The 27,716-nt window shown below is 43.7% G+C and overlaps 1 protein-coding gene across 2 annotated transcripts in view; it reads right to left on the bottom strand.

Moving 5' to 3' along the window:
- Window positions 1–27,716, bottom strand: part of SYN3 (synapsin III) — a 176,895-nt gene that overhangs the window by 6,036 nt on the left and 143,143 nt on the right. For both annotated transcript variants that reach the window (XM_042889639.1, XM_042889638.1), the window contains 5 exons: window positions 26,732–26,794; window positions 16,992–17,134; window positions 12,979–13,053; window positions 9,727–9,829; window positions 3,696–3,830 (listed from right to left, as the gene is read on the bottom strand). In XM_042889639.1, coding sequence (XP_042745573.1) covers window positions 3,696–3,830; window positions 9,727–9,829; window positions 12,979–13,053; window positions 16,992–17,134; window positions 26,732–26,794 — 519 coding nt within the window. The remainder of the gene's footprint in view (window positions 1–3,695; window positions 3,831–9,726; window positions 9,830–12,978; window positions 13,054–16,991; window positions 17,135–26,731; window positions 26,795–27,716) is intronic.

Genomic DNA, 27,716 nt, shown 5'->3' with positions numbered 1-27,716 from the left:
TGTTTCATAGTTGGACGCAGTAAAATGAGTTTCAACTGACTAGCATCAATGTGATGAGGTTGCCAGCCCATCTTGTGCACTATTTATCTAGGACATGCCAAAAAGTGGTGGGGGGAAACAAAGGAAATTTTCCATTTCATAGCTTCTAGTGCTGCATAGCTTGAGGCACTAAACCTTGTCTTGTTTTGGTGGAAGTGCACTATCCTAATCCCGTAAGACATCTCTGATTAGACTTGATTAGAGAAAGGGAGTCATATTGGCCTCTATAGCCTTTGCCTGTACCCAACCCAAGGCTTCCAAGAGACGAAGGCAAAACAGCATTTTGAGGCAGAGGTGAAGGGGTGAGGGCCACCCAAGGTCCTTCAGCCTCTGCAAAGAAAACAAAGAGGGGAAACAGCAGAAATGAGGCAGAGAGCCGTGAGAGAGCTGCAGCTGTAACCATAAAACTGTACATCATACGGTTGCCATGAAAAAAATGGTTGCTATTAATATTTTACAAGGTCAAGCTGAATCAGGCTTTGAGCAACTTGATCTACCCGTAGTTGTACCTGCTCTCTGCAATGAGGTTGGAATAGATGGCCTTTAATTGTCCCTTCCAACCCAATGATTCTATGATTCTGTGAAGTCCTGCGCTCAATCAACCCAATTAATAGCTAGTTATTAATGTGACAGGACCATGTTTAGTATCCTTTAATTTCCACTTTGCTAACTATTTGCAAGATTTAAAATCTCTCAGATCTATGTCTTCATCAGAGGCCAGATTCTGTTCCACAGTGAAACTTTGCCTTTCAGTCCCTCTCTCTCCTCGCTTTCTTCAATAGCTCATCTGGTACCTTGCCTTAGAGACAGTGAAGCTATATTATTTTGACTGACTTCCCGCTATCTACCACTTTATGAATATATTCTCAAATTGCTGATGGGCAAAGAATCAAAGGAAGATTGATGGATCATTTTTCTTCAGTATAAAAAGATTGTGGTGAATGCTCTTAAGTCACAGTTCTGTTGGTTTATACGTCTTCTGCATTAATTTTAAAATTAGTTATTGAGATAATTTTTAAGGTCTATGGCTTCCTTATGTACATATTTCTATATTACTCTTAAAGCCTTTTCAAATATAGATTTTGTATTATACACCAATCCTATGGAGTAATAACTGTTTCTAATGAAATAGTGCTTTTTTGGCAGCTGATTCACTTGCTACATTCGTTTCATTGGATGTAGCCAGCTGGATCAGGGGCTTAATAATTTTATAAAAATATCGATCATCACTAATTTAATCACTGAGTTTGTGCTCTGCTGTGTCTTTCTTATCAGGAAAATCTATGTATAGTTTAAGAAGTTCTTCACTTCCAGCAATTACAGTTAGTAGAGCCACATTCTGTCTGTGTTGTCTTCTTTTCCTCCCTTAATGCTGGATGATCCACAGAGCTTAGCAATCCTTTGGTAGGGTTCCATCTTCTGATGAACTCCGAGAAATTGTTTCATTCTTTCTTTCATCTGATCTTCAGAATCAAATTCCATCCCACTGCGGTTTCCTTGTACATAGATGTAAAGGTCTTTGCAAATGTCATATTTCCAAATCTGGAAGATTTTTTTGTCCATCTTCAATGTCTCCTTCTACTTTGCCATTAGGTCTAGGAGTTTATTTCTTGCATTCCTCATACAGGAGCAGATCTGCCATGTATGTATGTATTCAGGAAAACAATGTTCTCTTAAATAACATCCATAAAGAGTTGCTTATAGTACAAGGGAGCTTTTTCTTAACTTGTTAGTTTTACTAAAATCACCTTTTCTATCTGTCTGTGCCATATGGTTATTTTTTGATACCACATCTGTTCTTGGGACATCAAGCCTAGTACTACATGTTCACTTCCTCAGTATCTGGGTGATTTAGAAGGCTAGGTCATAGAATCGTAAAGTCATAGAATCGCAGAATCATGGAATGGTCAAGCTGCTCTTTCCTACTGCACTTGGATTCTGCAGTTCCCAGAAGTTACCTAAAAGCACTGTGAACTCTCTCTGACTTATTGTTCCACCATGTTATTGGACTTGCTTTTCAATAACTGTAGTTTCACTTTAATAAAACTTTTTGCTTCTTCCATTTCTGTCAGTTTCTTAATTTACTTTTTTTTTTTTTGATCCAGAAACTTGTACAGATAGCCACAATAATGTGTAGATATTCTATGCATACACATTGGATTTCCAAGAATTAATATTTCTGTGTATTTCTCTGCTTTTGCCTTTGGGGGTTGGACTCGCTGATCTCTGGAGGTCCCTTCCAACCCCTATGATTCTGTGATTCTGTATTCAATACTGCTCACCTTGTATTAAGAATTGTTTTCTTTTTCTTGATTCTGTGGAAGTCTACAGCTGTAGCTCCAGTTCTGCATCTCACTTGCCTTGCATTCAATGATATCTCTCTGTCAATTTTTAACTATGCATTATGACATTATGGTGGCAATTGTAATTTGTACAGTTACTGCAATGTTTGTTGTACATTTTGTGGCAATTGTAATTTGTACAGTTACTGCAATGTTTGTTGTACCCAGGTCTTTTTCTATAGTAAAACAGCAGTTAAAACATTTGTGATTTTAATTTTCTTGATCTCGTGTACAGATTATTTGTAGGTTGTATTCTTGATGAGGATTCTTATTTAAACATTCTATTTGACATCTTATCCTTCCAAGACCATTTGTTTTGTTCTTGTTTTAGCCCTATTTTAGGTCCGTTGTAATTCAATCCAGTCTTGTACCAGTACATCACAGACACAGACAACAGATGTATCTGTCCGTTTTCTTCTCAGTTTCTGCAGGCCTCCCCTTTGCTCTTCATTTATACACTCTATATCTTTGTTATTTCAGATGGCATTTGTTGATTCCATTCTGGCCAGAGTAAATCCTATCCTGTCTGTATCACTTTCTCTATCCCAAACCATTTTTAGTGTCTGTTAAATGTTTACCCTCTCCACTCTAGCAAAAATCTGTTTTGGAGTTACTCTGAGTACACTGCATGTTGGGACTTGGTTTAGAAGGGAGTGAGCTGTTGTATGACAGAGGCAGAAAGCCATAGAATCCAGTGTGTTGCAATCAGTGTTATCCCTTATCCTGCTTACTCTTCCTATTCTTTCTTTTGTACAGTTTTTGTTGTCCTCAACCCTTTGTTCTTGGCTCCCTGCTAGATGCTGCAAGAAGTGTAGCACATGCACCTTTAGACTGAATGTGCCATGAGGCACATTAAATGCAACAATGACATGTTCTTATATGGATTCAACAGTAGTTAAGTCTCCTACTGATCAGGGATGCAAAAACAGGAATGAAGCCTATCCTGAGGACTGGGTGTTGGATGGAGGTGAAGCAGAGAGTTGCAAACACCTCTAAAAATGTTGTCTTCAATAAAAATGGGATTTAATTTAGCAAGCCAGAATGTGTATGCACATGCATGGCCCACAGTACCACTGTGGTACCACAGCTATGAAGAAGGGGAGGAAGGGAGAGCAAACCATTTCTTAGGGGCATGCAATGCAAGCTATCTGCAAGAGACTTCTTTGGAAGGGTGAGAATCAATCAATACAACACACTCTCATGTGGGACTGTTCAACTCTATGAGACTTCTGATTACCACACACACACAGGAAAAAGAGGGAACAAAAGAGTTTGAGGAAACGTCTTGACCAAAACGTCTCTATTCTCTCATACCCAAGGTCTCAGTGGTGATGGGGTAGATCCAGCAGTGCTGACAAGCTGAGTCATTTTGGAAACAACCAGATCGGCTATCAGCTGTCTGTCCTCTTCCACATGCTCCCCAATCAGGGGCATCGAGCTGTCCATTACCTGCCAAGAGAGGGAAGAGCAGCAGTTAATAAGGAGAGCTCCTGGTGGCAGATGCATGTTTCAGATCACCTATCACACTACCTTGCTTCATGTCCCTGGCATTCTTACAAACACCTCTAGTCATCAATCCCCTCCATGCTAAAATATATTTGGTTGGGATTTCACTGTGGTGTTTTTGGAAATGACATGTACTTCATAGAATTGTTTGAGTTGGAAGGGACCCTTGAGAGCCATCTGGTCCAATTCACCTGCAATGAACAGGGACACCTGCAATGAACAGGGTGCTCAGAACCCCTACAACCCGATCTTGGATGACTCCAGGGATGGGGCATCCACCACTCCTCTGAGCAACCTGTGCCAGTGCCTTCCAATGCTTCCACCACACCCCATCTTCCACCCCTTAACAATTTGAAAGCCAAGCCACGTCTTCTGGTGTCTGAAGGCTTTCTAAATCAAGTAAACACAAACTTGCTTTTTCTCATCTCCTGAGGAGATGACTCTTGTGGATGGGGTTTCTCTAACATTGTGCCACAGCATTTGGGGGAGACACTGCAGAAGAAAGGGTCACATGCAGGCACAGGAGAATGGAAACACATTGTACTAAAGTCTGGGGAGATGAAAGTAACTAGTGCTGGCACAAATCAGGAAACATTTGGGATTAATAAACACAAAATACTGCACCCTGATAGGGGAAATAAACTCCACAGATACATAATGAATAGAACATTACCAAAATGATGGCATCTAATACAGAAAAGTAACTTATTCTCTGCTTTTCTTCTTGATATTGTCACGACACAACTGCTTCCCAACAAATACTAGAACTGTGCTGGAGGAAGCTGGCATGTAAAACTGTGGCTATGGGGTAAAGAGAGCTGTAAAAGGGTTTTTGAGGTAAAAAATGGTCTGACAACAACAATAGCAATGAAACACAGCAACCCCTCAGGTGCATAGCAGTCCTGAACACCATTTTCAGCAGTTCATTCTAAATCAAGTTCTTCACAAACATTAGCTAAATCCCACAGGAAGAGCTGCGCTATGATGAAGTTAAGATTCAGCTGGATTAAATATAGTTGTACCCAAATATCAGAGTTTATTTTGTTTCTGCTTTTATTTTTAAACCAAACGTTAAGAACCTTGGAGATGCAGAGTTAAAGGTTGTTTTGCTCCAGAAAGGCACTGACTCATGCTCAGATAACAACTGGATGTGCAATCCACTTTGGCAAGGCTGCAAGGCTGTGAGTGAAATGGAAGGTTTTACACTTTCTTTTTCTTTTTGTTTTTTCAAGTTAAAGTAGGGAAATCAGCTAGATGAGTTCACTGAGTTTGTATGTTGATGCTAGCCAGTTCTTGTGAAAAAGCTATTAATTTGCATTCATGTCTATTGGTGGCTCATGCAAACTCTAGAGAAGATGCCCAGGAGATTTAAAGTGGGAGTTTGCATGAATTTGGCATTTATATCCCTGGCTACTTGACCCTGAGTGTGAAAGAAGGAAGGCAGAAGATCTGATAAAAATGCTCAGCTCAATACACAAAGTGACTTATCTTTGCTGTTCAGTCTGTTTCTCTGCGAAAAGGGAGGTAGGAAAATATGTCTCCCTAGCAGTGTAAAATCCATGACGGCAGGGAACTGCCAGCATGCTCCTGTACCTCACTGCTCCTAGGAGCTTTCCAGCAGGTTTCTCAGCAGCTTTTCTCCCCCCAACTCCCTCATTAAAAGCATTCCCATCTTGTTTGGCGATTGCAGTTCAAACGTGCAAGAGATCTCAGCTCCACACAAGGCACCGTTCGAGGGCCCCATCTGACCACTAGATGGTGCCATTAGTCTGCTGACAGACCAGCCTAACCCTCCCAATGATAAAATTCAGTTTGAAACCAACCAACTAAAATAAAACTCCTAATTTCCCCACGTTGAGAATGCTCTTCCTTATTTCTGTGGCAGCAGTTGCTGGAGCAGAAAGGAAAGTTGCTATTTTATAAAGCAGAAGTACAACGGGAACGAACCCTGGAGCAGGTCCCATCTGAGACAGAGAACCACAGAATCACAAGGGTTGGAAAAGATCTCCAAGATCACCTAGTAAAACCATCAACCCATCCCCACCATGCCCACTAACTGAGGGTGCACTCGATCCCCTCATCAGGTCATCAATAAAAATACTAAACAGGACAGGACCCAGTACCAAACCCTGGAGAGCACCACTCATGGCTGGTCACCAGCTGGGTTTAATTCCATTCACCACCACTCTCTGGGCCTGGCAATCCAGCCAGTTCTTTACCCAATGGAGACTATGACCTGTCCAAGCCACTGCCAGCTGCCAGCCTCTCCAGGAGAATGCTGTGGGAGACTAAAGTCTAGGTGGAGTACATCCACAGCCTTTTCCTTATCCACTAGGAGCGTCACTTAGTCATAGAAGGAGAGTAGGTTGGTTATCAGGAAGATTCACCAGGGATCAGGGCACCTGCAGTGTGGGTGGTGTGTGTCTGGCAGAGGGACATGAACTGTGGGAGGCTGCCAATATGGGGGTGAGCAGTCAGACACATAGGAAAAAGCCTGTGAGAATGACAGTGATTTCGGTGAGCAAAAAGAACACAGCTGGCTGTCACTTGAGTGGAAAGGAGCATGAGATGTCACTTTGTGTCTCCTCCAGGAAAGGTGAGTGGCCCTGCAGCTGGGCAGACACTGACGTCAGCGCCGAAATAAACAAACTGGAAGGCTTCCCAAAGAGGTGGTGGAATCACCATCCCTGGAGGTGGTCGAGAGCTGTACGGATGTGGCACTGAGAGTCGTGGTTAGTGGGCATGGTAGGGAATGAGCTGACGGTTGGATTTGGTGATCTTGGTGATCTCGTCCAACCTTAATGTTTCTATGGTTCTATAAATATCAGAATCACAGATAGATTGCACAAATGCTGAGAAAAACACAGAGCAGCTGAGCAAAATAAGATGTTGACACACATGGTCCTGGCCTTCACAGCTGTCCAAGGTCAGTGGCTGCTCCTGAGGCAGCTGCTGCTGCCTGATAAGGGACGTGGGGGAACGGAAAGCAGCATGGCAAAGAGGAGGCTGAGGTAAACCCCGTCCTGCTCCTCCTCCTGCCCCTCTATGATGCTGAAGCCTAAAGGATGGTCATGCTCTTCTGTGCTCTGGTGTGCAAGAGTGGGGTTTTAGAGGATTTTTTAGGGAAGGAAAGAAGGAAGGACACATGATAAAGCATTTCAAAAGGACAGATAAGACATTGGTGAAGGGATGGGTAGGGCCAGCAGGGAGCATGTCTCTCATCACACAGCTTGGCTCCAGAGCAGATAGGGCTTAGCCAATCCAGGAGGAAGAATGCATCAAGTGGATCATTTTACTTGTCTCTCACTTGCTCCATATTTGTCAATATAGCAGAGATGTAGAAAAGGGTTAGACTGCCAAAAAGGAGGTGGGAGAGACCATACATACTGCTGAGCTCTTTTGAGAATCTGGCTGCTAACAGTGGTACCTAACTTTTGCTTTTTTGAGGGTTTGGCCTTTGGAATGTTCATGCTGAATATTCTTTTAAAATGATAGAGTTCTTTAAATCAGAGGAAAAGGAAGAATCAACATTTGCCATCATATTCACAGCTGTGAAACTTTGTAGAAATCAGTAGATTTCCTTTTGCACATGAAAATGGAACTTGTAGAACCATAGAATCATTAAGGCTGGAAAAGACCACTAAGATCATCTAGTCCAACTGTCAGCACATTCACACCATGCCCAGTGACAACGTGTGTTGTTGCTTTAAAGGGCAGAAGGGCAATAGGTCCTGGTATCTGCCACAGGAAAGGAAATGAAGGTGAAGTTCAAGTGGCAGCAAATACCATGAGTAAAAGATTATTCTTATCCTCTGCTGATAATTCATCTCTTTTAATCTGATTCTGTTTGCAATGAACCACTGTGATAAATTGCATTTCATAGACTTGCTTATCACTGCTTCTGCAATTCTTTCCTAGAGAACAGCTTTGCACTGTGAAAATTAATTACTGCCTGCAATTGCATTGTGCAAATTCCGTATTTGTTCAGGCCATTTAGGCATGCTTTCATGTAACATGTCACTGCATACTGTTCCTTCTCACCAAGAAAAACACAACTGTCGCACTGTCAAAAAACGTCTCTTTTTTCCCACTATCAAAAGAAAAAAGCAAAATAAAGGATCAGTTTCAGACCAAGAAGAGTACCCCAGGAAATAGGCTGGAGGCAATTAATTACTTGTCAGCATCTCTCTCAGATCTGCATAAAGTAGAAAAGATGCCTGTTTGGCTTTGTTCTGCTATTTGTATTGCACTGCTTTACTCCTTTCCCAACGGTGTCTGTCAGCCTGGCATCTGAATGCCTGCTGGTGTTGGTACATCGGAGCTGCTCAATCAGGTTTTCTGGTGGGATAATTCAGCATGACCCATCTGAAGCTAATGTGTGTCTTCTAATTTGTGCTGTATTAGATCTGTTGCTTTTTACCTTGGTCTTGGAGAGAGGGGAGTGTTAGTGTGCATTTCTCTGTGTGTGGTGATGGCTGTCAGCGGGTGGCTGTGCTTTTCATGCAGTCACTCACAGACACAGACAGATGTGAAAAGCCAGAGGTATATCCAGGCAGAGGCATATAATCCTTAAGCACAGAATTATCCATGTGTGCACGTACATAGGCTTACGTGCAGGAATAGATGTGGGGATATGAAAACCACATCTCACATCTGACCATGTATGGATACAGTCCAAATGTCCTTATGCTCGTTTTTAGCAAGACTGCTTTTCTGCTCTTCCTTTCTCAGCTACACGTGCGTAGAGATATACAAGTGCAGAGCAGGGAGGCAGTTTGCTCTGGGGGATGCTCCTCTAGGTGCTGATGAATTGCACACAGGAGCAGACTCATCACTACAGCAAAGGCAGAGCCTCACCAGCGTTTCATTGCTGGCAACGGTGCTTGGATCACATGCCCTTTGACAGGTCGCTGCTCCCCGGAGAGCAGATACATAATGCTGGAATGTGCAGTCGCTGGAGGGCTCATGTGGTTCTCATCAGCATCCCAACCCTCAGCGGGTGGGACTGCTCTCCCACACATATCTTTCCAGTGTGTCAGCACCCCTTCATGAAGCCATAGGCTGGCTCTGCTCATCTTCCTCAGCTGGCTTGTGTTGGCGGAGTTTACAGCAGGTCAGATGCTGTGCCTCCTTGAATCACATAGTGACAGAGGCACTTGCTTACTGGTCACATTTTCTCTCCCCCAGGGCATCTCTTAGGTTTCCACTTGGATTTTCTGGCCAGTTTTTCCCCCCCTTCCCTGTTCAAATGACCTGAGCGTCCTGTACACCCATTCCCATCTGTGCCTCTGGTCTGCTGAGGAACACACTGATTCTTAGCTCCAAGAGCCACTAAGTCTAAATCTCCCTCTATCAATTTGAAACCATCTCCCCTTCTCTTATCACAACTGACCTGCTAAAGAGTCTGTCCTCTTCTTTCTTACAGCCTCCTTTCAGATATTGGAAGGCTGCTATCAGGTCCCCCCACATCCTTCTCTTCTCCAGGCTGAACAGCCCCAGCTCTCTCAGCCTGTCTTTGTAGGAGAGGTGTTCCATCCGTTGGGTCATTTTTGTGGCCCTCTTCTGGATGGACTCCAACAGGTCCACATCTCCTCTGTACTGAGAACTCCACATCTGGACGCAGTACTCCAGGTGAAGTCTCACCAGTCAGTCAGTTTGCCTGAGGCTGTGAATTAGACTCTTGCGTATCAGTGAACCAGAGCTTGGAGGAGACAAATGGGCACCCTAGAGCAGTGACTGCTGGACCTCGAATGTTGGTGTGAGTGAGCATATTGGTGCATATAAACTCTGAGGGAAAGTGTTTGCAGATACAGTTCCCCAAGGTTGCCCTTGCTCTCACCTCAATGATATAGTCTTTTCCATCTTTGCTGTGGACAGCTTTGACAGCACAAATATCAAGACCTCCAAACATTTCCGCACAGGCATCCACCCACAGTCTGTACCTGCAGAAAGCACAGAGGCATGGACTACGATTAGCTGCCTTAGTGATACACTAATACAGTTACCCATCCCAACGCCTGCACAAAGAGATTCTGGAGCCCCTTTAATCGTAAGGCATTACTGATATGCTCTGCCCTCATTTTTTGCACCCCAAAAAATCAAGAGAATTTTGTCTGAAGCTTCCTGTTAGTTCAGATTGCCTCAATTCTGCCCTCAAAGCCACCTTAAAACATTTCTTTCCCTCCTTGGTATTTACATCAGATATCCAGCCGGTTGTCATTTAGCCAAGCTATAAATATTTAGCTCATTCTATCTCCCAGAAGATTTGGCCCCTTAGAATTTGTACTGGCTTTGCCTGAAAGCCCTCCATTATGCAGAAAACTTCTCCTGATAAGACATTCAGGACACCGGGGCTTCATTAAGATGGGAATGTGAGTGCAGAACTTTGCAGAGTAGCCATCCCCTCTGTGATCTGTTACCCAGCAGCTCCTCTTTTTACAATTCACTCTTTCAGTGTCATCCTTCCACAGCTCCTCACCACCCTCCCATCCCTTGGACATTGTTCCTGGCCAGGTGGTCTCATCACACAGACTAGGCTGCAGCCACTTTCTCTGGCCATCCCAGAACAGGACTATCAGCTGCTCTGAGCTGAGGCCAGCTTTGTCAGGGTGCCCCTTTAGCTGTCCCGGTGTCAGAGGAGGAGAGGGAATGACAAGAGGCATATTATGAATGGACTGCATCCCCCCTGCTGTGGAAATGAGGAGGGAACGAGGCGGCCTGGTTTTATTTCCTGTGCAGCTGCTTTGCAGTCCTGAGCATTTCAATAAAAATAATAATCTCCGAAGAGCAGATCTGTAAGCAGGACTGTGACAAGATGCGGGGAGGGGAGGCCACAGCCTCTTGAAAACACTGACATTTTGCAGGCCCTCAGGGGACTGGGAAAAGAGCTGTTTTGGCCAAAGATCAAGTTTACATCCTTGAAGCCAGCCAGAGTCCCCATGGCTTGACAACATAATGATCAACTTGTGTGAACGCAATGTCTGAGGGAAAATGGCTCCTAATGAGGAGACCAAGCATGTTCACCCCAGGCCCTGTTAGGAGGGCAGAGCCTGAGAATAAATAACTGGCATGAAGAGGAGAGCTGTGCATCCTCTGAGCTCTGAAGCACTGCTTGCAGTGCTATGGGGCAGGGGAGCACTTTATGCCTACAAATCAGCAGCAGTATTTATGGAGTTTCACTATCGTTTTGCCCAGTATGACTTGGATATGTCAATCCTTTGGGCTATTGTTGAGTACAGTACGTACTTCAGATTGTTTTCACTTGGCAAAGCATTTTGGCATGCTTCTGCCTTGTATGCACTGATGACTTAGATTTCAATGGGATTTGTTGCATTTGTGGCTAGATAAGGCTCAGTGAGTTGTGGTACTACTATAATCAGAACCTTCAAAATTCAGCTGGTCTGTCGGCAGTGATCTGGGCTTTAAAATCAGAATCATGCAATCACAGAATGGCTTGGGTTGGAAGTGACCTCAAATCATCTAGTTCCAACCCCATGCTGCGGGCAGAGTTGCCAACCACTAAAGCAGGCAGCAGGTGCAATTAGAAATGTCTACCTGTCATCTCTCTGGCTTCAATTGTGTTGTAAACAACCAGGATACATATTAATGTCCAGCTTCCACAGTCATAGTAGGGTCTTGAAGCATCACCTTTGGCATCAGTTTAGTAGCTTGGTTTGGTTTCCCAGTTTTGCAGAATTGAAGCTGCAGAAGGGACCTTATATGATCACCTGCACAACTCTTCTACTTCAAAGAAGAGGCATTTCTCTAATCCAGTGTGAAAGAGGACAGAGATCCCCTATTCCCTCCAGGTAATTCATTTTTGTGCTATTATCCTTACTATTAGGAAATATTTACTAAGCCCAAGTGAACCTTTTCTGCTGTAGTTTAAACTTATTATTTCTTACAGCATTGCGCTAGCAATATAAAGGTGGCTAATGTCTTTTATATATTTCAAGACCTTATGCTCTTTAATTTTTATCCTCTAGGGTGAGGCATTGTTCAGGTTGTGGACAACTTCTTCCAGCTCTCTGAAAGCTAATGAAGAAAACTGAACATCAGAACTAAAGGCATACATTCGCTGTGCACAAGTGCACACCTCTCCTGAAAAAAATATCACAGTCTGCTAACTGGAAAAGGTAGAACACGACATAAGCAATTGCTACATTCTCTACTCTGAGCATCCCCTTTATTCTCCTTTGACCTCTCTCCAGCTCACTGTTATCTCTCTTCAAATGTGGTGCCCAAACCTGGGCAGAGTTAGAATTAACCATGACCTTAAGATCATGGGGAACAGGAGACACCTACTGAAAAGAAAAAAAAAATCTTAGATTCACTAGGCCTGATTGAGTACACATATTATATGGATTCTTTAAATCTATGAATAACCTACTTTAAAAAAGCAAGATGGAGAACAAGTAACTTGATAGAAGTTCTATAGAAAAGCATATGGAAAATACATCAAAGCAAAAGTCACCGGGAGTCAACAATATCATGCAGTTTCAATACTAGCAAATATCACAGTGTTTTGAATATACAGAAGTACCATCTGCAAAGTTTAGAGTGCAAGGTGCATGAGGCAATTCCTTCTGCACTGTCGAGCAGTGTGGCTTTCACGCAAACAGCGTCCGCTTTTGAGAGCCTAATGCTTTCAACACTTCAACGGGCAGATTTTTCCTTCTATTGGACAGAAGAAAAACACTTTTTCCACATCTGCCTCTCATTTGTAATGTGCTTAGAATAACTTCTTGTTCTCGTTTTGTGCTGTGACCTTGCTGATTTTGTACCTACATGTTTGTACTTGTGTGCTCGACCTTACTATGCTGGTCTTGCTTCCTGTGGCTAAATTCACTAAAGATCTAATGACCTGGCAATGCTGATCTCTAGCTGTCCTTCCAGTCCGTTCTCCAAAATAGGACAGTTTGCCTTTGTGCCCTTAGTATTTTTTTAAGGAAATACTTGGTCTTTAAACTCCTTTATCCAGCCTCCCAGGAGACCTCTCTTACCAGTTCTCTCAATTAACTGAGGTCTAAAATACAATTCCTCCCTTCTAAGCCAAGAATAGTTAGTACTCTCTTGAAACCCTCTTCCTTACCTCTCTGTCATTGCAATCTGTTCCAGCATTGCAGAACCTGTGTTTGCCTTCCAGTTTCCAGAGATAGACGTCCTCCTAGAAAAAACAAACCAGAAACAGAACCAGAACATGAAAATGCATACATTCCTGCCCCATCCTCCCTCATACTGCAGTTCTCGTCCTTGACTTAGTGCTTGCATGGGAGGGGATGAGGTGAGGTTCTTCCTTGTAGAAATCTTTCCAAATCCTGCCTCAGCAACACTCCATACAGGATACGTTGTTCAAACTCATGAAAGGCCGAATGAGGAATTAGGCAAGGAAATCTCCAAGGAATCTTGAGCACACATCAAGCCCTATGAATACTTTCTTTCTTTACACCTCAGGCCTAGGAAAGCTAAAATGTCAGGAGAAGGTCTCTGGGATAATCACCCTTGTGTTCTGCAATAGTAGCATCCTCCATCTGTGGAAGAACAACACTCCATGCAAACATCTGACTAAGCAGTTCCACAAATGTCAGCTCTAACACTCTGGGTCTCCGTAAATTTGACTGCAGTTGTACTGGTGTCATAGAAAATACGATTATACACTCTTTTTCCACTGACTTCCCACTGACCTTTCTGTGGCTTACTATGTTTTGGTCTTGGAGAATTTATAATTGCAAAATGGTTACCGTCTCATAAGTTGCAAGTGATGGTTAATTTCCAAAAAAAGGTGGTGTTGCTGGGTTTCACCATCATCCATGAGAAGGTGACAATTTTCCTTTCCTTGACCTTAGGCACAGGGCAGACCTTGGACAGCCTGCTGTGACATCACTGTGCAGATAACCCTGGCAGAATAGCCTGCTAGAGCAAATCAACAAGCTGACAGATACACCTAGGAAGAATCTCCACAATGGAAAAGATTTAGGAAAAGGAGTGTGCTGTGTGATCCAGCGCTTTCAACATGTGGTTTTGGAAACCCCCTCTCCCTGTGTTCTCACCTTTGTAACATGATGTAGAAAAGACTTTGAACTCATAAGGTTATATAGATCAGTCATAATACTGATGTCCTGCTTTATAGTAAATCTGAATCATTATAGTTGGCTACCTAGGGTTTCCCTTCACTCTGGTGAGGGACAGCCTGGTGTCCTTTTCCATTTCTTTTCTGAAGTGGTATGTACAGTTGCTGTGAAATTTAAATGGTCTTTTTAACCCATATTTTAAGAGAGGAAGGGGGCCAAAAATTACTCTTGAATAATTGTGTTTTTATACTGTTAGCTCTTCCCTTTTGTTACCTTCACCCAACATCCATCTTCCCACCCTACATTCTAAGCAAAAATATAGATTCCTCCTTGAGCTTTGGTTGTTAAGAGTCCTTTGATGGCTTGTGTTCACCCCTCAGCCTCTCTTTTTCTATTGACACGTGAGTCTTCGATTTTGTTCTTCAGTTCTGTAATGGGAAGAGCCATTCTTCACTATCATATAGGTTCAGAAAGTTTCCCTGCAGTGGCAGGTGGCATCTGGAATTCCATTATTACTGAGAACTCCTGGAGTGTGATTAGTAACAGAATGACTGAATATCAGTGCTCAGAAAATGCAGCCAGCATACCAAATGTAAGCAGTTGATTCACTGGTGAGAAAACCAAACCATAGCCATAGTTTTACAAGGAAAGGTGAAATCCTAACTGGGGATGATCCCTCGATCCTGAGCTGAGGAAAGGGTGGAGTGTATAATCTCTCCCCCAGTTTCTGCTGCCACATGAGAAGTATTCATGTTTTCTCTTCACCAGTATTACAATGTCGGTCAAATGCATTTGGTGGAATTTTAGGCACGTATTACATGCTGCTTATCTGCTGTTTTGTAGCTGGCCCGAGGCATGAGCTAAGTAGGTGTTTGTTAGTAGTGTAAAGCTGGAGTCACTGCACTGAAGTCAATGGGAAACTGAACTCAAGCCTTGGGTCATGGGCTGGAAGGAAGTGCATTGAACATCTGGGGCGGGAAGGAATGCATGAGTCACCCTCAGCATCCTCCCTCTGGCAGATGCTTGGTGCAAAGTAAACATAATATGCAGAAATTCTGGTACGCTGTCTGTTGTCAGAAGGAAGAAGTTTTTAAAGCTTATATGTGTGGGTGTAGGTATAGAAATCCTGGGTAGTTTCCATGGCTCACACATCAAAGAAATTCACTTCATCTGACACATGCTGCATTGCCTCTGAGGCTGAGATTTGCTATCATAACTAACGATTTTGAGACACCAGTGAGAGTTCTGATATTTTGGGTGCCTTTACTTCTGCCCTCTGACATCATAAGGACTTATTTATACCGTAGAAATAATCTATTCAGTCTGATGCCCTGAAGGAAGAGCCCATGATCAGACTGGTTATACCATCCTCCCAAGCTCACTTCCATAAATGGCTCTCTAAATTTAAATAAATACTCTGGCTTAGCAAGTCACATGGCTGTTTTTGCTGTTTTGTGAAGAAGCTTAATTTCTCATTAAGGTGTTTCTTATTCATGGCTGTTTTTGTATGGAAACATGCCTCATCTACCAAACAATTACTTACACAGCTATATTCCCCAGTGAGATTAGCTTTTAGTGTGACTGCTCTCTTTCCTCAATTATCCCGTATTATTTCTGATCACTGACTGGATGAGAGTGTGGTGGGTGTGAATAATAAACAGGGACAGGGCATGGTCAGCCTAACTGGGTCCTTGTTTCACACAGGGACAGGCTGGGAGCAGACTAAGGTCCCAAGGCTGAGTGGGTTGGCAGGAACAGGGAATTTTAATGGACATTTAATACCTTCTTTCCTTTGGCCAATTTGAACTGTTGTCGACCTGATCAGATTTAAAATAACATTTCTCTCATTAGGTTCATATGAAGTAGCTGAGTGTCCCACACATCCTTCCCAAGAAGTCATTATCTAGCTAATTTAAATACCTCTGTGCTAGGAATCCAACCAGGCAGCTAGAACCGAAAAATGTGTGAGCACATGCTTTTGATTATCTTACTTAACTACACTTGCACCAGAGCTATATGGCCTGCAACTCACAGTGTTGCAGGTCTTAGGTAAGACATGAAATGTATCTGGTGATCTGAAGAATGCACTGCTGGAGCTATTTGTCCTGAATTTTGCAGCTGGGTAAGGAGTGGTATTGCTGGAGAAGTCGTGCTATTTGACTGTGCTTGTCTACTGGCTTGCAGTAAAAAGAAACAGGTGTTGAGTCATGTGGTTACATCTTCAATTAAGCTTGACTTGACGACTCCTGAAATTTGGCTGAGCACTTTTTAATATTTTCAGACACACCAGTGTTGAGTGCTGCTTTCGTGCCACTCCCTTATTACCCCGCAGAGCAGGGAGGAGCTGTAGGGCACCTGCACGAATATCTGTCCTCCTTTTTCCCCTTCTTTGTATGCCTCAGGGAGCAATCATGCAAAATGCCGATGGAAACACTGCATGCTGGCCAAATTGAGACTATCCTTACCTGGTGCTGCATGCTCCTCATGCCCTCCTGAGAGCATGGTGCCATGAGCTCTGGCATGGGAGGAGACAGGGCATTGCTATAGGTTGGACACTGTAGGACTCCACAAGGTGCAACCAACTCTGATAAAGTTTTCAGCTCCCCAGCTGTTGGGACACCCTTCTTGTTTTATTGCTTCCCCTTTTTTATTGTGTGTCCAGCTGGGAAGGTGGTGGGTTTGGTTCCCACAGGAAGACACAGGGAGATGGAGGGGTTTACTAAATGGCTGGATATGATGACCCCTTTTGCAAGGAAAGGTGCAGGTGGGAAGTGGTGGTAGAACATGGTTTTTACAGTGGAAACAAAGTGAAGATCAACAACAGATAGAGAAGGGTTTATTTTCCAGTGACAATGATGGTGAGTAACAAGGATGATCAGTGGCAGAGGGATCTGGGTTCAGAGGTGGGAGGAGAACAATGGGGCCATTTTCTCAAATAAATTAAGTCAGCCTCCTGTTCCTGCCCAGACGCTAAACGAATTGCATCCCCAGCAATATCTCCCCACATGTCACCCCGACATAGCCACACACTCACATGTAAGCTTTGTAATTGTTGCCAATTTTCTGGATTCGGATGTCATACTTGGAGTCGATGAATGGCTCGGAGGTGGCGTAGGTCTTTGCCATGGCTATGATGCTGGCTATGTCACGGAAGTCATACTGGTTCTCTACTTTGACCTTGATTGCCAAAATTTCAGCAAAAACATGACAGGTGCAAAAAGAACAGGAATATTTGGTAAGTGGAAGTCATCTCCATGCCTGAATCACACAATGTCAGTTAGCACAGACAGAGTTAAGAACAGAGCAGGAATTGTGTGGTTTAAAGAAAAAGCTTCCTGAGACCAAAACAGACCAGAGCAACCCCTTTCTCCTGCCTCATGCACAAGCCCTGGTGAAGCTGGCATCATGGAGAGAGCTTGAGTTTTGCCCAGATGGCTCCTGCTAATGCTCATTGCTTTTATGATGCTTCAAAGAAATAATTGATCTCTTAAGAAGCATTACTTCATTTAGACACTGGAACAGCTATTTCCCATGTCGAGATGGAGGAAAACTGAGCATTTTGGGTGGCCAGGAAATCACGATCAGTGCCAAGAAATCAAGAGAGTTTGTTGTCTGCCACTTCTAGGCTTCATTTTTCTGGCATTTCACATTGCCTCCTCCCTGATTGTCTTTGAGGAGCGGTACAGGTCTCCTGCTGGAAGCAAGCTCAGAAGAAAAACAGGGTCTCTGGGGAAGCCTATGGTGCCTGCAGAGATCTGTGAGAGCAGGATGGCATGGGTGTGCGCAGGACAGCTGGTGGGGCGTTGGGCTTGAGTCACACTTGGAGATGAGATGGCAAGAACCTATGAAGTGGAGATTTTCTGAGAAGCTCGTTTTTCATGGATTTGTGTTCACTGATGAGAAACACTCTGAACTTTATCCAAAAAAAAAAAAAAAAAAAAAAAAGGACCGAAACAGTGCAAGCTGTAATGATATGTGCTTTGGGAGAGGAGCACTGAACAAGCTGGACATGGTGGACAACTTCATCTCATTCACACCACCAACCATAATCTTTAGTCAACTGGCAAAAATCTGCTTTGTGAATCAGAGAAACCCATCCAATTCTTCTTGCTCAGAACAGGACAGATGCAAGAAGGGTGGATTAAGTGGCAGAAGAAGAGCAGCACTGTGTGAAAAGGGTGAACAAGGAAGTGCCTTTCTTTACGTACTACCTATCCTTTGCAGTTTGGTAACATCTTGAGATCACGATTGGGGATTGCAGCCCAGCATTGCTGAGTGCTTGCTTGCAGCAAGCCGATGGTTTCTGCCCCAGAAGAGCTCCCCAGTTGCGTCAATGTGTATGTTAAAGGAGGGAGATGCCAGACTGCATGGAGCCGGCTGAGGGAAACACATGCAATCACATTTGGTTTTTCCTTGTGAAGAACAAACAAGTTGTTTTACATATCTGCCTTCAGCCATGAGAGGGCAGGAGCCATCTTCACTAGAGAACAGAGAACAAGCTTGTGGCTAACCTGTTGCACTGTTTGGACAGCTTGGTGCAAGCTCCAGTACCAGAAGCCAAAGATGCCTCCACATCCTGGTGCAAAGAAGTTCTTGAGAACTGCACAGGTTGTGGGGAAGGTGAAAAACACAACCAATCTGACCCACAACCACTTCTAGAAGCCTGAACAAAGAGAAAAAGGGCCTAGTGTCTGATTTTCCTCTTGCTGAATGCAGAATACTCCTTGTCCTTTTCCCTTTTTCTGTGGCAAGAGTTGGGCTTCTGCTATTCAGGACTGAATGAGAAATGGAGCAGAGGAGAACTACCGCCATATGGAGGGATGGGGGAAAACTAAGAAAAAAAAGGAATAAAAGACTGAAAGGGTCAATGTAAACCTTTGTATTTTGTGTGAGAGCAGGGCTGGGCTTTTACCTCTTATGTCTTGATGGGGAGCACTCCAGGCCAGGGAGCCCCAAGTCTGGGCACACCTCGCAAAATCCTGGGGTAGGGGGGAGGAGGAGGGGCAGGCATGCAGCTTGGGCAGTGCCAGGTGCTTTTGCTATAGAGATAAGAGTGGCTGGGATGTGTGACACGAAGTGGAGAGTGCCACCGCAAGGAGTCAGTGGCAGAAGAGACCTGAGAGTGCACGATGCAGGGGGTTGCCACAATCTTCTAGACCACTTTAGTCATGAGGAAAGACAAAAGCCATTATAGAATCACAGAAACGTCAAATAGTTTGAGTCAGAAGGAACCCTTAAAGGCCACCTAACCCAGCTCCCCTGCAATGCACAGGGACACCTACAGCTAGATGAGGGTGCTCAGAGCCCCTCCAGCCTGACCTTGGATGTCTGCAGGAATGGGGCATACACCATCTCTCCGGTCAACATGTGCCAGTGCTTCACTACCCTTATCATAAAAAAAAAAAAATAGGAAAAAAAAAGAAAACCTTTTTTCTTATATCCAATCTCCTCTCTTTTAGTTTGTGTCATTATGTAATGACCTACTTGGAACAGGGACCTCTGTGGGATCTGACAGAAAGTGCTGTGCTTGTACAACAGATGTCTCTGGGCCTTGGTTTGAGGCATTTGTGGTCTCAGCCCAGGAGTGTTGGCCTGTGAGGTAGAGGAAGGGATGCCATTTCCCCTCGCAGGCTGGAGTTAGACCGTCTCAGTGTTCCTATAAAGAAGTTGTATGCTCTTCTCATTAAATAGGGTTTCTCCTCAAAAAAGTGGTGTGCTACAGGAAGGAAGGGTGAATTCCTTCCTGCTCTCCATCAGCTCCTCCCTATGGGGAGAGAGAGGATGAATGTGAAGCACATTTTCTCTATGGGACCTGACACAAACTAAGAAATGAACACAGCAGATGATTCCCCTGGTGCTACCGCATTGCACCGCCTCTTGGAAATAGCTTTGCCTTCTTTCCCAGCCAGTGCCACAGACATTCCCATGGGCTTTTCAGAGAAAGTACCTTGCCAGGTCCCCTTCTGGGAGGCTAAGGCCCTGTTTCCCACCAGGCATCAAAATAATCACCACACCAAAGCTGAAATCTGAGCTGCCCCTTGTTAATTGTTAGAGCCAGCCAAATCTGACAAAATAACAACTGTGTCCTGGGTTAATGCTGGCTTAGGCCTGGATGCGGTTATTACTTGATAAACAGGAAGCACTCCAGTTACAGTCAAATTAGATTTATTTTCCTGCCTTATCTATCAAGTCTGCCATTTTATTAGCTTTCTACTTTTACATTTTTTATAACTCATTTCCTCCAGACTTGTAACTGTCTTACACATTGATAAAGTATTCATTCTTCTAACAGGAGGAAAAAATCCATGGAAAATAACCAAAGGCAGAATGTATGCAGTGTGACATCAGAGGGCATCATTTAAGATGGGACTGTTAAAAATGATTACTGATCAAATAGTTATCGATTTACCTAGTAAGAGATAAATCTACTTTCTAAAACGGCAGGCTGGCCACAATGTGGAAGCAAGAAAAGAAGTTGGAAAGAAATCAGCAGGAAGCTATTTTCTCTCTCTTTTTTTTTTTTTTCACCCTTCTTAGGATAAATGCAATATCCCACTAGCTGCGCAGAGGAGTGCAAACAGCAAGTGCAAACACAGCCCCTGCCCTGCCAGCCTGTTTGCTTAGCTGTGCTGGCTGTTTGAGCAGCAATAGGCTCATTCTGGAGCCATCAGCTGCTGTTTGCTGTAGCGTTTTAGTGACCTGTTGTGAAGAGCTTGGGGCAGTGTGTTGACAAATGCCTTTTCTGAGCAAGAAATCTCTCCAGGAGAGTCCCCGCTTCCCTTCTGGCTCTCTTCTTCCATGTGGGTGCCAGCAGTGTCCCACTACACTCCTCTGGGTGCAGTAGAGAGGGACCTGGATCCCCAGGGATATCCTCACACAAGTGGGTCCTGCTCTCTGCCTAGCAGTGGCCCTTCAGAAGAAGATACTGTTCCCATCCCCATCTGCAGCTTTCCCAACAGGCACTGATCTAGCCTCTTCCCGAGCAGAACTGGGCAAAATCTTCATGGATTCATAGAGTTGTTTGAGTTGGAAGGAACCCATAAGGGTCATCAAGTTGAACTCCCCTGCAATGAACAGGGACACCCACAGCTAGAGCAGGGCACTCAGAGCCCCTCCAGCCTGACCTTGGATGTCTCTGGGGATGGAGCTTCCACTGCATTCCTGGTCAACCTGTTCAGTTTACTACCCTTATAATAAAACCTTTTTTTTTTTTTTATTTTTTTTATTATCCAATCTAAATCTCTCCTCTTTTAGTTTGAACCCATTTCCTATCACGAGAAACCCTGAGAAAGAGTCTGTCTCCTTCTGTCTTACAGCCCCCCTTTAGATACTGAAAGGCTTCTAAACTTCTACTGCCTCAGTCTCCAGGCCCCAAATCTCCTCCCTGCTTCTTGTATACCCCACATCTTTCTGCACACTATGATCCTAGGGCTGTGGCCTTCTTCTCTCATCTTCAACCTAAGCACCGCAGGTATTGCCTCACTGTGCCCTTTTGCTTTCATTAGTGATGTGGCCACATGAAAAAATAACTGTCAGTTGGCTGGAGTGTCAGAATTACAGTAGTTTGCAAGGGCTCCCTTTGCCTTGCCTCATCAAGTGCCATCCAGAGTTTGCTCAGTCTCACCGGTTAAACCCACACCACTGGGGACATGGCTTGCATATGCAGTTTCTCTGTCCAAACTGGGCTTAGAGGCAGGTTGAGCTGCAAGGTGAATGTCCTAAACTGAGCCAGGGCCAGACTTGGCTCTGTGGTGTTTAACTGAGTCCTACTAGGCTTGTAAAAATGCAAGCTCTGACTACTTTCCTTCATAGAAGCTGGCCTGGCCACATGGAGTTTGGGAGTTTTCATCCACCTCGACCTGCACATTGCCTCTCTGCAGTGACTGTGCCTTTTTGGGACAGCTGGCTCTGCACGGAGGGCTTCCTGCCTCTCTGCTTCCCTCTTCCCCATATCACACCCCCCTTCTCAGCAGATACTCGAGCAAGCTGACACACATTCACACATTCAGTTTAGGCCTAACCAAATGCCGTTTGCCCTTTGACCCACCTCAAAATAATAAAGATATACTAAAGTCTTCACTTCCTTATTATCCTCAAACTGAGGCTTTCCCGAATATCTCTACTACATTCAGTCTTATAATCCCTATTAATTTTCCAATGAATAGCTGCTCTCAACCACGGGTCTTGGCAGCTCTGGACCCCAGTATCCTGGCTCAGTCACTGCTTTCTGCATCTAGCGAAAGGTTCCAGACTGCTGTGCAAGAAATGAGGAGGATGCTCTTGCTATTTTCAAGATGGGTGTTACCTCCTCACTCATGAGTCAGTGGGAACACAGTGATTGGGCTTCTCTGTTCTGAATGTTACATGTCATTATTTGCCCTCTGTGAAAGAAAATATTTGTTCCTTGACAAACCGAGGCAGCCCTTTCCCCTTCCTTTCCTCTTTAGTGCATTGGATTTTCAAAGCTTTCACTTTTAGAACATTCTATTTCCAGTCCCGAGAGAGACAAGGTGATGAGCTGTCCTTCCTGATAAAAAGCTTGTGGTATTTTTACATTACATAGTGGCTCTGTTTAGTTTGTACTATATTTATATCAGAAAAAAAAAGAGAGAGAAAAAAAAGAAAAAAGAAAAAAAGAGAGAGAAGTCTTTCCCATCCAGTAAGAGAGAAAATAACTCTGACCACATTATTATGAACAACAAGTTTTTCTTCTGCAGTGTAATAAATTCATCTGAGCCAGGATTTGTACTGGAGGAGGCATTTTCATAATTATGGGGCAGGCATAGAGAGGAGGTGACTCTTAAACTGGCCTAATTAGAGAGATCTAAAAATAAAACAGAAGTAGCAATATATGTATATATTTATTAAATTTATATAAATATATGTAAAACCACACGAATAGAAACTGTTTTTCCTCTCTCTGCAGATCTGGCAGTTGTCTCTTTCTCATGATCTGATCAGGAAGAGGTGAAGAGGCTCTTTGAGTGACTTTGTAGTGCTGGGCTCTGTTCCTAGGACACTTTGGGGTCATGTTAACATACAAATGCCAGATATTAACACACTCAGAGCTTTATTTCTTCCAGTGGGCTCTGGCATTACAAGATCTGGAGTCAGGAATAAGTACTACTTCTTTCTCACTGTAGCACTCACCCTATTCAACAGAGACCCCCCCAACCACATTAAGGATAGATAGGCTCGAACTTCACAGTGCTTCAGAATGCCTTGACCTCTTGTGAATTGCTGGGTGAACAACAGTTCAGTGCAACACGAGGAAGCACTGCTCCCAGCATCCATCTGCGATTTTCCTGGAAAACACCTTGGGTATTGTTGAGGAGCTTAAATGCAGCTTGAGAAAGCTGTTTGCTGACTCCAATGTAAACCATCACCTAAGCAATATTTCTGATATTGCACTTGTATCAACACGGTATTGGACTAACAGTACACAGAATACTTGCTACAATTTTCCAGTGCCCATAAGATAGAGGTGACTTCAAATTTTGGAAGGGAGTTAATCATAGTCATGCGAGGGGCTGAGGAGCAGCAAGAACAGTTCTGTCACTGCTGGTGTACTGTCACCCCTCTTTGTTCTGTCTTTTTATGCTGGCTACTCTTCTTTCAAGATAAAACAATCAGAGGCTGTTTCTTAAAAATCCTAAAGCAGCTATTTTCCTTTTTACACTTAAGGATTCCCTGCTCAGCTCTTTCACCAAAAAAAACGTGGTGAATAAATTTATAAAAAATGCTTTGAAAACAGGATATTTGAAAATGAAAGTCTGACTATTACAATGACGCTCTTTCTAGACAGTATCACAACCTAATCAACAGTCAGTATTTTTTACAGTGCTATGAGCCTTATTAGCATGAATTAGCAGTAAGCACCAGGTAATCACTGTAGCACTGTGGTCTGTAACAGAGAAAATGAAGATCTGTGAAATGACACAAATATATCCCCACAAGTCAAGTGGAGCTGGTTGGGGAAGAAGCCTTCTCTTTGTCTGGCTCCTGGCCACTACCTCAGTACAAATAAAAAAAAAAGCAGTGTATGGACTTCCCATCTTTGCTCATTCTTCATAGCCTTGGTGCCTCCCATTGTACGTGATTTTATCATTAATAAAAAGAAAAATGTAAGCACTTCCTTGACAATTTCTCCTGGTAATGAGATTGTAATCTGAATACTTGCATCCTTTGAAGCACCCATTACAGGTACAGGTACATGGCTCTCTATCTTGGCATCGTTTGCTACAGTAAGTACTATTTTTAATGCACGAGTGTGTACTTTGACTAATAGGTTGTTTATTTTATCCTTTGTTTCTTCAATCACCGCTTTTACATAAAACATGACCTGATGCTGATGCTTTATTAACTTTTACTTTCTTACTCTCATCCAAACCAAGAGCAAACCTCTCTCTTTTCTTCCTGTGTATATTTCAGAGATAATAACCTGCTGTTTCTTTCTGTCATCTTTACTTCTGAAGACTAAGAAATCTCTTATCTCTCTCTCTCTAATTTCTCTATTATTCTCTATAATCTCCTTATTATCACTGATTATTACTTACATGTTATGATGGTTAAAATCATCATGTCTCCAGGGAACATTTCTCTTCTGAGTTACTTAAAAGGACATTTACATTTGATTATTCTTATTTATTTCTCTATATTTTTACCTCTAGGTGCTACTTTTTCAGTAAGCCCATAGTTCTGCTTATCTGGATTTCTGTCATTTTCTTACTTTTTTTTACTGTCAACCCTGCCATTGCCTTAAAAATAAAATAAAACAAATTCCTGTTACTTGTATTCTAAACCAACTGACTAGTTCTTTATTTTCACTCTCTCTTTTCTCTTTTTTTCCTCAATGCAATGAAATGAAACAGGACTTCAAGAAAACTAATTTAATCAGCCTCAACTTACCTTGAGGCTGTGGCTGGAGCAGAGCCCAAACTAAAACCATAAGGTCAACAGCCCTTCCTTCCTGTACCTTCCCCATTAACTAAAGAGACAAGTGCCCAGTGCCACATCCATACTTTGCTACTAGTCCCTACATTTCATAATGGACCAAAATAAACTTGGCCTCAGACCAGCTCTTTCTTCTAGGACGCCAGGTCTCAACAAATCTGCTTTTGGAATGATTTCCTATGTAACACCCTTGTACCACTGCATATAATTGAGCCTGCACTTTGCACAGAAACACTTTTTTTCTATAGCTTGCAACAGCAAAAACCAAGATTATTGTAGAGTAAAATGGAAGAGAAAATGAGAGGTGGAAGAAGATCTGCGGTGGTGCAGAAGACAACAGCTTCTGAGGACTGTTTTGTCTGCAAACACTGCTTTGGGTGGGATGCTTTCCTTTGATTCTTTCCTCATCTCTGTAGCCACCCAAGAGTCTGTATTGCAAAGAAAGACACATGAATCCCTCCCTACATTACAGATGAAATTGTGTAGTGGTCAGAGAGACCCAGAATTGCAGCAGGACTAAGAAACCCCACAGGGCCTCAGACAACTTGAAGCCTTTCATCAGGGAGAGTCTTCTTCCTCCAGTTCTATCCTGTTAGGAGTTTGCTAACAAAATCCTTCTTGGGGACATGTTCAGCAGCTCGTGCTGCAAGCAGCTCAAAGCTGTCTGCATGCAAGTATTCTAATTCAATGACACCTCTGCCTGTTTAAAATATGAAACACCAATATTTTAACAAACTTTTCCTGCTTATTTAAATGTTTGCTCTTTGATGCTGAAGGCCACTTCCACCACTTGCCCAGGAATCTGAGCCCACTTCCGCTGCAGCAGCTAACATCCACACATGGGAATGCTGCTGCAGCCAAAGGAAGGATGGTCATGAGAGCTTCTGTATGTGATTCAGAAAGCTAGAAAGCACTTTTGTTTACAGATGGCAAGCAAACAGGCTGTACCAGGCTTAGGTATGGTGTACCTATGTATACTTTTCAGGCAAACAGTGTGAGGCAGGGAGAAGAAGGGTCTGCTTTAGGGAAGTGCAGTGACAGGGATATCAATTACAAAGTTCATGTATCATCCATTTGGATTCAGAGATGATGCATCAGAATTCCCTGACTCTGAACAGATGTTTTGGACAGACAGAAGATGCTTTTTTAAAGAGGCATATGAAGGAAACAGGAGGCAAAAGTGCAGCAGAGACATACTGGAGATGCCTTGCTAAAAAGGGAGACCAGGCACCCCCAGAAACAGGGGCTGGCAATTCACTGGAGGAATAAAGATCCCAGTGAGCCTGGGAAAAACAAACAGGTCCTTCTGGGGAGCGAACTGTTTTTCAGGATTCCTTGGCAGGCAACCAGCCACTCTGCTTTGTAAGGTCTTGTTCTTCCTTGCAAGGAGGAAAAAAATAGCTGAAGGGCTCCCACTTTATTGAATAAGGTCATCGTCATGCTCTCAAAAGGACCAGAGCTGCTGTGCCTCGTTGTGAGAGCTATGGGGTGTAGCTGCACATTGCAGGTGCTTGAATAAACAACATTGCTGCTTTTGAGAGAGCAGAAAATGTATAAAAGCCAAGCTGAATGGCTCCTGCCTGCCCAGCCTTCCCCCCACTCTTCTGAACCCCCTCCCACACCCTGGCAGCCTCCAGACTGACACCGCTGCCTGGCTCTGTGCGTGACAGCAGCAGGAGGCCTTTTCTCCCACAGGAACAGCCAGTGCCACTCAGATAGGCTGTGGGAAGGTTTAACTCCCTGCTGGCTGATTGCACGCAAGGAGGCTGTGCCACACAGATATCTCTTTCCTGAACTGCATGTATTTTTTCCTTTACTTACCTTCCCCATTCCGGCATGAGCGTGTCCCAGCTTGACCACTACAGGGAAATTCGGAGTCGTGAGCTGAAAGACAGAAGAAGGAACTCATTAGTCTTTATTTCCAGCCATTGTATTTGAAATAGTTTACTTTCATTTGGTTGCTTTTATCCCCTGCCTAGATGCTGATGGGAAGATAAACAGGTCCAATAAAGACTGCCCAGGTGGCAGCTCAATAAGCAAGTGGCTCTTTGCTGGGACACACGTGGTCGGAAACAGAGGACAGGCAGAACTCTTCAGATCTGACCCTCTTTTGCTGCGTGATAACATTAACTTCTAAAACCACTTTTTCTCCCCCACCATGTATGTGTGGATATGCATGTGTGTGTATGTGCATGTAAAAAACTCCACCTGCCAGCGTGAATACACGAGCACTTTCAGGAGCTGAAAACATTTGAATTCTAAGAAAGATGAGGATTGTTGCTCTTTTCACACAGATTGCTTTGGCCTTCAGCATGAGTGTGAGCAGTCCCTCGAGTGCAGCTCCCGTTCCCCTCCCTCCAGCAGTGGTGGGGGAAGGAGAGGGGAAGAGGGGCCAGCTCTCGGGTACAACTCACAAAGTCCATCTATTCACAAAGTCTCTCCCTTTCTCCTCTAACTTAGGGGTGGGTGTAGGGAATAAAAGAGAACAAAGAAGGGTTGGGATCAGCAATGAAAATAGAAAAAAAATTATGTCATGTCTTCACTCTAGTTCTTGTGGAGTTTACATTGTGTAGGGTCCTGCCATCCCAGCCAGCCAAGGGCATCTTAATGTACATTTTACTTGGAGAGAGTAGAAGTATCCTCTCTGCCTCCTGTTCCCCAGCTCGTGCAGGGATTCACTTGTAGGGACTGGCTGAGAGTTGGGTTGCACAGCCACGTAGGAAGTGACTGTACCAGAAAAGCAACCAGGTCTATCTGATCTATCTACTATCCCTTTGATATGCAACACACCAATTTTTATTGCATA

This window comes from Lagopus leucura, unplaced genomic scaffold (assembly GCF_019238085.1).
Source record: "Lagopus leucura isolate 7727_CA_CO unplaced genomic scaffold, USGS_WTPT01 Super-Scaffold_100159, whole genome shotgun sequence".
NCBI classification, from domain to species: Eukaryota; Metazoa; Chordata; class Aves; order Galliformes; family Phasianidae; genus Lagopus; species Lagopus leucura.
The sequence above is the reverse complement of the archived record's forward strand: the minus strand, read 5'-3'. Positions and strand labels throughout refer to the sequence as shown.